Source organism: Ascidiella aspersa, chromosome 4 (genome assembly GCF_963924565.1).
Source record: "Ascidiella aspersa chromosome 4, kaAscAspe10.2, whole genome shotgun sequence".
Taxonomy (NCBI): domain Eukaryota; kingdom Metazoa; phylum Chordata; class Ascidiacea; order Phlebobranchia; family Ascidiidae; genus Ascidiella; species Ascidiella aspersa.
This window is the reverse complement of record NC_139450.1, coordinates 8744424-8755217: the sequence shown is the minus strand read 5'-3', so window position 1 is coordinate 8755217 and position 10794 is coordinate 8744424. Positions and strand designations below refer to the sequence as shown.

General features: G+C 35.8%; 3 protein-coding genes across 4 annotated transcripts; 2 read left to right on the top strand and 1 right to left on the bottom strand.

The window, feature by feature from the left end:
- Window positions 1-12: 12 nt before the first annotated feature.
- Window positions 13-1417, bottom strand: LOC146147008 (dehydrodolichyl diphosphate synthase complex subunit nus1-like). The gene has a single exon (XM_083388638.1). It carries the CDS (start codon window positions 1371-1373, stop codon window positions 519-521), a length of 855 nt encoding a protein of 284 aa, XP_083244764.1. The 5' UTR covers window positions 1374-1417; the 3' UTR covers window positions 13-518.
- Window positions 1418-2243: 826 nt separating this feature from the next.
- LOC146147007 (protein MCM10 homolog) lies at window positions 2244-5391 on the top strand. Its single transcript, XM_083387899.1, has one exon. It carries the CDS (start codon window positions 2244-2246, stop codon window positions 4764-4766), a length of 2523 nt encoding a protein of 840 aa, XP_083244025.1. The 3' UTR covers window positions 4767-5391.
- A 66-nt stretch (window positions 5392-5457) lies between these two features.
- On the top strand, window positions 5458-10372 carry LOC146147006 (serine/threonine-protein kinase RIO2-like). Of its 2 annotated transcripts, XM_083386816.1 has the most exons (7): window positions 5458-5713; window positions 6435-6575; window positions 7210-7426; window positions 7770-7951; window positions 8142-8261; window positions 8750-8995; window positions 9203-10372. In XM_083386816.1, exons 1-7 carry the CDS (start codon window positions 5478-5480, stop codon window positions 9498-9500), a joined length of 1440 nt encoding a protein of 479 aa, XP_083242942.1. In that variant the 5' UTR covers window positions 5458-5477; the 3' UTR covers window positions 9501-10372. The 2 variants fall into 2 exon arrangements, with proteins under 2 accessions (XP_083242942.1, XP_083242941.1); XM_083386815.1 differs by having other exon boundaries at window positions 8750-10372.
- The last annotated feature ends 422 nt before the right edge of the window (window positions 10373-10794 follow it).

Here is a 10794-nt window from a genome sequence, read left to right as displayed (position 1 = left end):
TAAGACAAAGCATTGCAATGTCAATCACAGATAAACAAACAACAAAACATATTTCAGGGAATTTAGTGTAAACGGCACTAAAACAATAAAATATCATAGGCGTGTTGCAAGTACATAAATGGGTAAGTAAAGGCACAAACAGTCATCAACAAAACAAGTTGTTTTTAATAACACACCAAAGTTTTGTTGGAACACAATATTGCTTTCGACCACATGATTACAACATTTTCGAAACAATATTTATATTACTATTTAAAGGAACTGGGGTGGCAAATCATTTCACAAACAAAATCAAACAAAAAATTACAAATGCTTCACACAAGTATAATTTGTTGGACAATTTTTATTTAATTTCCAAGTTACGTGTCACAAAAATACAATACAAAAATGATAAAAAAACAAGGTGTTTGGGGCATGCATTGCATGATGAATAAAATGTTCTTTTGACTGAAAAAATTGCATTTATTTTAAACATGTCCAAATAGGCTGTTGGGATGTTGTAGGTAATGTGCAAAAAGCTAGATGCCAAAGCGCTGCTCACATTTTGCGAACCTTTTAAATACTTTTAAAAGACGAAAGTACGACAAGTTTTTATGCGATGGCAATGACATAATCTCAGTAAGGCGCAAAGACCAGGGATTAAAGCCATGATAAGAAAAATAAGAGCCAAAGGACAACAGAAGATCTGGCGCTATGTCAACGCCCCTTTCTGCTTCTAGAATTTCGTTAAACGAATCGGGGGTGAAATTTTCAGTAAAGGTGGCGTTTCCCTTCATTCTCCGAGTGGCTATCTTGACGCAGTCCAAGAAAAATTCCCGTTCTGTTGTTGTAGAGGTTATGGTCACATATGTACCAGCGGTGTAATCTTTTACCGAATTGTCTGTTCCCAAAATAAATTCGCAGTTGCTTGGTGTCAAAAGACATTTACTGTCGCCAACCGTTTCATCATAACTCTGACGAAATTCCGCAAAGTTTTTTTCGAGGTAGCCACATGTGTCTGCAATTGTGATACGTCTAACGCCCAGCGTAAGCGTCCAAATGATAATGTTCGAAATATTTTCAAAGTGCAAATCGCTTTCGTCGATGACTAGCACTAAATGCTGCGGCGTCTTTTTGAGAATTTTTGAATCGTTCTTTATTCTTGCGGAGTCCACAACTCGCCAGCGTTGGCACACGTCAAAAATGGAAAGCGTACAGGCGAGAATCCGACACTTCAAATACTCCACAAAAAACACCGCTAGACGAATAACCAAAAACACAAAGGTTTCGCCGAAAAAAAGCCATGTGCGCATTTGATCAACGAACCACATTTTTAGTTTTTGCATTTTGTCAAGGTGTGCCTGGGAAAGTGATGTGCGCAAGTTGTACAGCATTACATATGTGCGCGAACATTGATACAATAGTAATAGACCTGTTCGAAAAATATCGCGCCACGTAAAACCTGCCAGCACTTTTGCGTTTTATGTATGTCGAATTAAGTGTTTCCGGATGATTTAGTAGTACTCTTCAACATTTATTGTTTTGAGAAGTTTTAGCATTATTTAAAAACAAAAAAACTAAACCTTAAAATTAAAACTTTTTAAAATTCATGATTTGAGGAAGCTAAAATGTTTAAAGTGTTAAAGTATAAAGAATGCATTGAAGTTTATAAATATACATAATTATTTGGAAACAATATTGTAAATTTGTGGTTTCAAAATAGAGTAAATTTCGAAAATTGGACTAGAGAACTTGAAACTATCAAAAAATGAACATCAACTTTCTCTAAAATATTTAAAATTTTCTCTAAACAGGAAATAATCAAGTAAATTTGGCGAAAGATTACAAAAAAATAGATATCTATGTTAGTGTACACGTGACTTTATTTTTAACGTTGTATTTTGCATAAGGATTATTTTCTATTTACCACAAACATTTTTAAATGAGATGGATGCATATTATTTTATAAATTACGAAGAATAGGCAAGAAAAACATTAAAAGACTAAAATATTTGCTTTGCAGCATGTCATTTGATATCTTGGTATATATTAAGGTGGTTAAATGCTAATTTTACGTGGTGATCGGTATTGTACGTATTTTTGTAAATGGGCAAAGCACGTTTGCCTTGCGGGGATTTTCCTTTCAGAATTTGGCGCTCTTATATATAAACTCCGTTCATTACGCTGAGAAGAAAATTTGTTAATGCAGTACAACTAATCATACACTTTAATCATTTCAAGAAAGCTTTTACTTGTTTATAATAATGACAACTACTGATGACATTTCTTTATTGTTTGAACAAGATGGTGTTCTAGATGAGTTTGATGCTTCAAATACGAGAGAAGAACTACCGATCCAAACGGATTCCCAAGACGAAATAAACCAGCTCGATGAACTTGCAACACTATTAGAAGATGATCAAACAGATGCAGCAGAAACTGAGCAAAGTAAAGCTAAACAAGTTGACCAAAGTGTGAAGTCAGGAAATGAAAAAGATCAGCTTTTAAAAACGCGTATAAATTCGTTTGAAGAAAATGCTGAAACTAATTCCTCACAAAATCAAGCTACACCTGCTAAACGTTCCTTTAAGGATGCATTTGGAGCAAAATTTTCAGATAGTAAGAATAACTCTGAGCAAAATTGCGAAGCTATTTCCCCAAGTGAAACCAAAAAATCACCTGAGATTCAGCCTGCCGCTAAAAAGAAATGTTTCTATTCAACACAATCTCCTAGAATTGCAAAAGCTAGTGCCGGTAATTTTGGCTCTTTAAGTGCTGCACCGATGGCCGGTCCCAAAAAAGTTGTAAAAGGGCCATCCATAGAGATGGAGCGATATTCTCGTATTCGCATGAAACAATCGTTTGTGTCTGCTGCTGAAATGCAGCAACGGATGGAATCAAAAACCTTTTTGAAGCTAAGCCTGATTCGACCAACTTTGAAACTTGCAAATGAAACAGACTGGGTCACAGTGGCTGTTGTTGCCAAACAACTTGATCCTCAAACCGCAAAAAATGGAAAGCCTTTTAGTATCTGGCACTTAACTGATTTGGACGACTGCACCAAGCATGTGAGCATATTTCTATTCGGGCAAGTCCACCAGGAATTGTGGAAGAAAATCACAGTTGGTCACGTTATAGGCCTACTTAATCCGTCCATAATGCCTCCCAAAAGAGAAGAGTCCAACAAAAGCTATGATAACATACCGGCGTTAACGGTGGATGTTTCTGATCGCGTCATGAAAATCGGCGTTTCTGCTGACCTTGGATGGTGCATGGCGACAAAATACAGAAACAAACAGCCAGTCGGAAAGTGTTTGGCTTTCATAAATAAGCAATTCGGTGAAACGTGTGTGTACCACATGCAGTCCAAGTTCAAGAAGGTTAGCTCAAAACGTGGTGAACTGCAAGGTTCTGTTGCACCCCCCATTGCAGATAAATACAAGAAAACACTGTGGAATAAAGTAAGGGGCGACCAGTTTTTCTATGGTGGTCAAGTATTCAGTGCTGCGCCTCCTTCTTCGAATCCCAACATTCAACAAAAACAATCCAAAATGAAGCTGACTAGTGTTTTGGAAAAGGCCAAAAGTATGTCGACTGTCAAACAGAAAGAGCAACTCGAAAGATCTAAAATCATGCAGGCTCTAAGTGGAATAAAAGGGGAGCAGACAGTGTCTGGATGTTCCGATGCTTTTTCCGAAATGTTGAGTTCAGGTGACATGGTGGCTGGTTCGCGCCAGTTTTTAAATCACTTGCATAAAAAAGAAAAAAAGCATGATCAGAAAGAAACCAAATCAGTACCTATTTCTCCGCTTGCTGTTTTGAAAGAACAACATAGCATGATAAGGGGTCGTTTGGTTTCAGCAAAGCCCCCAACCATCAACTTTGTTTCTGCTGACACCATCAAGAAATGCACTCAAGATTTAATAACGAAAAGAAAAAATGCTGTTCCGTCTGGCAGAAATGCGAATCTTACGAACAAATTAACATTGCCAGTACCAAAGCTGTTGAAAAATTCCAGCAATGAAAATGGAGTGGACATTTTCGGAAACCTCATGGCTAAGAAAAGTCACGTAAGTTGCAGTTCCATAACCCTTGCAGAAATTCAAAAGAAAAGGGCAGCTGCAAAACTTCGCAATGATAAAGGCGATGTGGAAATCAAGAAAGTTAATCCCAATCAAACGGTTATCGGCAGAATTCATGATGTAAAAGAAAATAAAAAACTGCAGGAAAAATTTTTGTCCAAAGTTAACAGAAATCGTAAAGATAAGGAGAACGAAAATGTTGAAATAACTAACAAGAAGAAAAATATTTCACCTGCTTTGGGACAAAAATTATCAGAAGACGAGTTTACAAAGATTCTTAATGCGTCCTCTTCCCATTCAGTTGAACTCAAAATTGCCGAAATGGAGCAACAAGATGACTACTTCAAACCGCTTATCAAGAAAGAAATGATGGAGCAAAAAATGTCAGAGACTTTTGAGGTTCCAGCAAAGGTCGCGACCTGCAACCAGTGCAACTACACTTTTTGGGCTCCACATGAGCGGTGCAAGCAACTCCAACATACACTGGTGTGGAAAAACGTCAAAAAACGCTTCTTTGCATGCACTCAGTGCAAGCAGAGAACTACTTGCTGGGAACCTTATCCTGCCAAGTCGTGCAGGGATTGTGGAATGAGTAACAAGTGGAAACGGACTTGCATGCTGAAAGCCAAAGACATTAAGCTGGACTCGGAAATCTTACTTATTAGAGGCCTGGAACATTCACAGTTTCTTAATGCACTAAAATAATTCTTTACTGAAATGTATGTACATTTTTTATGTTTGGTGTCAAGGTGTTTATAAGGAAAAATCAAATAACTTTGTTTTTTTTTTAGCCCATACAGAAGAAGGTAGCATTTAAATGTTTTAAATAATTCTTTGAGACTATGGCTTGAGGTTGTAGTTACCACAATGCTGTATAGAACAAATCAGCATTTTGTATGCACTTCTAATATATCTTTGTCCATTTCCACCCTACGTCTGTATGGGCTTTGATATTCATATTCTGCCTTAACCAATACCTCCAAACAGTTTGCTCGAAAGTTTATTCTTTTAATCTTCTTCTTTTTATTTGACCACATACATAATTTCAAAATGGTGATAACCCCCTTACATTTTTATTCACTCTTGTGATTCAACAAAAAATTATTGAAGGCAATTTTTCTAGAGCCTACACAGAAATAGAAATGCACATTTTTGGAAATCGCCCCTCTGTATTACAACTTTTTACAAGTGTTTTTTGCTGCCTTTCAAAATAGTCATAATTTGTGTCTTTATATAACTTATATTTTGTTTTTTTTCCTGGGTAGACATTTTTGACAAACTAAATTTTATTAAACACAATTATATTTGTAATAATCAAAATGCACAAGTAGAAATATCTATCATTGCCCTTTTTACTGATTTTTATCCTTTTCTTTTTAGCCCAGTTTATTAAACATTGCGATTTAAGTTCTAATAATGGGGAAATTGGATGTATCGCTGCTTCGATATTTGTCTCAAGAAGACTTTAGAGTGCTGACTGCTGTGGAAATGGGGATGAAAAATCACGAAATAGTTCCAGTGAGTCTCATTGCATCGATCGCCAACCTAAAGCATGGAGGGACACACAAGCTGGTCCGTGAGCTTTCAAAGCACAGGCTACTTGCTTATGAGAAAAGCAAGATGAATACGGGATATCGCCTCACAAACAGAGGGTACAAACATAATTTTGTTTGATGATAAGCAGAAATTGTTTATCTAAGTCAGTGGTCGGCAAAATATTTTGTCTCGGCCAAAAATACTTTTTAAGATGTATTGAAGGTCCTCTACATATAACCAGTAATCACTACTACAAACCCCTAGAAACTATTGAAAGATAGCAGTTTTAAATCCAGTGCACTAGGAACAAACTAATTCAATATTTTTTGAAGATATTATATGTTCTTGAGCGCACACTTAACTAAAAGTGTACTTTTATACATAAAGCTTATAGTAGACAATTCAGAGATACTAAGGCCGATATTTTCCTTATTGGTATATTTGGTAATCTTTGACATATTTTGGGCGATATTTACTTCACCAATATGATATTTTTTTTTCTTGAAAATTAAATCAATTTCATAGTTTTTTGCCATAAAAAAAAATCTTAGCATAATGCCAAGGTAATATGTAAATTAGGAGTAAAATAAATATAGGTAGATAAACTATATTGTTATTAGAATTTTCTTAACAATAAGATTACATTTTGACTATATTCTCAGCATCAGTATGGTATCGGTTGCCAAAAAAGATAAAACAAAGGTAACGCATTGGTCCCAAAAAGAGATATCGCTCAATCTCTAACTGATTTACGATTTTTAAAGATATATGTTGGAGCAAACACTAAATTAAAAGTGTACTTTTCGTAAAAAGCTAATTTATGTGTTCTATTTCCAGCTATGACTACTTGTCCTTAAAAGTGCTCTCTCAGCGAGATGTTTTGGCCTCTGTCGGAAACCAGATTGGTGTTGGAAAGGAGTCTGACATTTATATTGTTGGAGATAAAGAAGGAGAACAGCTTGCTTTAAAAATTCACAGGTTTGTGAAAAATACTGGATAGCCAAACATATGATTTTTATGTTAAACTGATGTCCCAAAAACATATCTTGCGAGTACCGCATTGTTTGTCTTTAGTTTTACTAACGCCTACTCTCAATATTATATACCTTCGTCTGAACCATCACTTGTTTTTTACAAACCTTTTTACCTTGAAACTGATATTAGTAAATTTTGTAATAATTGCTCTAAAGTTTAACTTAAGTTAGACACTTAAACAATACAATCTACTTACAACACTAACAAAAATTCATACTTCCACCTACTATACATATACGGGCTGGGGGCTGTTCGCTTGAGCCAGAGTAATTTTTGTTTTGTTTGTGGAGCCGGAGCTGAAGCCATTTCATATGCATTTGGTGGCTCCTGAGCTGCATCCATTAGTTAACTGTTAAATGACACTGAAGACAAAGCCAATGCTGTTTAAGGCTCCCCAGCCTTGCTACATATGCTTTTACTGGTGGTATTTATCTGTGCAATATTTTATTTGAGGTAAAAGTTAAACATTAAAATTCACTCCTAAAGACCATGCATTTTTAAATGGTTTATTTATCTCAAAAATAACTTGGGAAGATTTGTTCCTTACCTTTAACTTAACGTTTACTTTGCTGTTTAGACTTGGAAGAACCTCATTCAGACAGTTGAAGAACAAGCGGGACTATCACGCCAACCGAAACACTGTCTCGTGGATCTACCTTTCGCGACTTGCCGCAACCAAAGAGTTTGCATACATGAAAGCGCTGTTCGAAAGAGGGTTTCCGGTTCCGAAACCGGTGGAGTGTAACCGCCATTGTGTGGTGATGGAACTCTTGCAGGCTTATCCTTTACAACAGGTAATGCCTTGTAAATCGTTGCTGTTTTTTAGGGGTACAGTTATAGGTTATGAAGAATATAGTCACCCCATTATCCCACGTATTTCCACTTCATGATTTAAAATTGTTTAAATTTTAATTAATAACGACTGCATGTTTTTTCTTCAAAATAATCTGTTACCCCACAAACTAACAACTTATTAGGATTATTATTTGGGTACAATTAACTGTGCTTAAAATATCATAAGTTTAGAGAATTTTGTATATATATTGTTTTTAATCTTTAAATGAAGGCAAATTAACTACATTGCTTATATATACTTTTCATTTATTGCATTAAGTACATACAATTTAATCTATTTAGGTGCATGAAATAAATGACCCCGGTGCAGTCTATGATGAACTCATGAATCTCATCTTGAAGCTGGCCAATCACGGTTTAATTCACGGTGATTTTAATGAGTTTAATCTCATGCTGGATGAAAATGATCATGTGACAATGATTGATTTTCCACAAATGATGTCAACGTCTCACAAAAATGCTGAGTAAATATCACTTTTTCTGTTTGGTAAATAGTTACCCACTGCTGTTGTATATTTTTGAGGAAATTTATGTGATGATATGTTTTTTGATGGCTATTTTTTCATGAAAATTTTTATTAGTGCATTCATATTCACATCTAGCATTTATAAGGGTAAATTGGGAGTAAAATGCAAACAAATATTTGTATTTCAGGTATTATTTCGACAGAGATGTGAAGTGTGTCCGTGATTACTTTTTGAGGAGATTTAATTACGAGACTGAAGAATATCCACAGTTTGACGTTGATGTTTCCAAGGAATGCTCAATGGACAGGTATAAATTAAAAGAAAAGCTTAAGAAATCTAAGCATTAAATATGTAGCCTAAGCTAGTTTTCTGATTCTGATATTAAAGTATCGATGTGGTAAAAAATTGTCTTGTTTTATTATTATTTTGGTTTGTATTTCCAGTGAAACCTTTTTTCTTGTACTTTAAAAAAACTTGTACTTTAAAAAAACTTTTGTAACTTTAGGCACCAGCTCTATGCTTGTATAAAAAATCAATGTCGTTAGAACAGCATCAGTGTAAGTACAAGCAGAATTGCCATATACTAAACAACAAGGTTTGGTCCTAACACCCCAACCCAAGGTACTAACCACCTAAAAAAAGAACTAGTACAATGTCGGGGCATCGTGTGCTCCGTAACCTGTAGTCTCCAGCAATAGAACACTTCCAGGATTAAATTAGTCACAATGACTTAATAAAACACTTACCCTGAATTACACAAGAATAACGGTTTGCATTCATTTTCATATAATACAGAGAAGTAGCGGCAAGCGGTTTCTCCAAACAAGACAACAGCGAAATGGAGAAATACTCGAGCGAGTTCCGTCACCAGATGGAGACAGAGAGCGGAGACGAATCGCCTGAAACTACAGAAAACTTAACCTCTGACGAAAACTCTAACGAAGGATCAGATCTTGAATTCCAGGAAGAAAATCAGGATGAGAACTCAAAACTGGAGAACAATATAAGTTCTGTCGAAAACAATTTTTCAACTGAAAATGCGTTAAATACCCCGGAAACCGTTTCTACTGAAAGTGAATTGAAGAACATAAACGATACAAAAGAAAATTGCATTTTGACCGGCGTTAATAATCAAACTACTGTAAACACTGATAAATCTGAAGTAATTTCCCCCGATAATTCGAACAACATGCCAGAAGTCCAGGACAATTCGACCACAAACCCAACTGACTACGTCCACGTTGGGAGCGCCGTCGTCGAGTCATTGGAAGACCTGTCCTTGTCAAACCGTCAATTTCGTCCATTCCGTGACGAACCAGAATCCACTAAAGCCCTTCATTTTTCGCGCCCCGCTCAGTCGACTTGCGGCTCGCAGGCGGCCATGTCGGATGAGCTGATCAAGCAGAAGGTCAAAAAGTCGATAAACAAACAGAAGAAGGCTTACGCTCATCGTAGGTTGCGTAAAGGCGAAGCCGCGCTGGTTAATAAAGAAAGAAGAAATTTAAAATACGAAGTCAAGGCCAGTCTGGACATGGATGCCATGTAAAGACGCCTTTGCGATTTTTGTGTGGTTTTGGGGGGGAAATGTCCGATAATATCGAATCGAAGCCGATGCCCGGTTCCGTTTCGCAGTATCGGTACTTTCCGATATGCAAGGTCCTTGATCGGCACTGTACTATAGGGTGGTATCCGTGCCGATCCGATACCAAATTTCGCTTACCGTATTAATGTGTATTTCAGTAATGGTAAACCAACAAAATTTGACAGAAATCAACAAAATTAAGTTAATTGTTTCTTATGAAAATATAATTACTAATTACTGTGGCCCTGTATAATGTCCTAATTTTAGTTGTTTTGTAGCATCCCTAGTATTAAAATCTTATAATTCAAATGGCAATAAATCGGGTGTTATTTTCCAGGATGCAGCACGAGACTAGTAATTTATATTATTTTTCGATATGAAAATATGATATTGTTCATCCTTATCTAATGTTCCACTGATTTTCTAATCTTGTTTTTTTTCGTTTGTCAAAATGTTGTGATCTCACGTTATATTTGCCCTAATTTCCCGAAATATCGTCTTTTGTTTAAAAGTTATACAGTATTCGAACTTTCAACAGAATTTCTAAATTAAAAAAATGTCGGTGTGTGCATGCATATGTTGGCTTTGTAACCTGAATGACAATATATAAAAAATGTTTTTTGCAAAAATTTCGTTTTTTTTGCTCAATAAGTTATTCTGCTAGAACGGATTCGACTTCTCTTTCAATCAACGTTATTTGATTTTATCAACCGTGCTTTCCATCTTAGAAAATTGACATTTTGCCTTACTTTCTTCTCTGACGTTATCAGGCACCCTCTGTCACAGATTTGTATCTCTGCTTTGAATTGCGTATTTCTCTCACTCTCTGGTCTGCGAATTGCGTCGCGTTCATTAAAGAAGGTGATATTTGATCTGGTGCTGATTCAAAACTGCAGTTTCAGCAGATTTAAAGAAGTTCGGTAAAGCAATGTCAAAGCAAGTTGAGTTAAAACAACGGTCAAGCAATGTCAAATAGCAAGTTGAGTAAAACGACGTTGCTATATCAATACAGCGTAGATTTCCTGTGTTATGCAAAATTTCACGTTGGTTAACATTTTTGTCTTTATTTTTAACAAATGAAACATAAAGTAAGACGTTATAGTCGTTGTACGCTTAGAAAGTCAGTAGCTTCGTTTAAATTCAACATATTGTCGTTTGGAATTCCCAAAGTTTTAATTTGTCGTACAACCAATATTTGTAGGATTTCCAAACTTGGATATAATAGCTTTTGAAGTCCAAAACACCGCAATATTGTCGC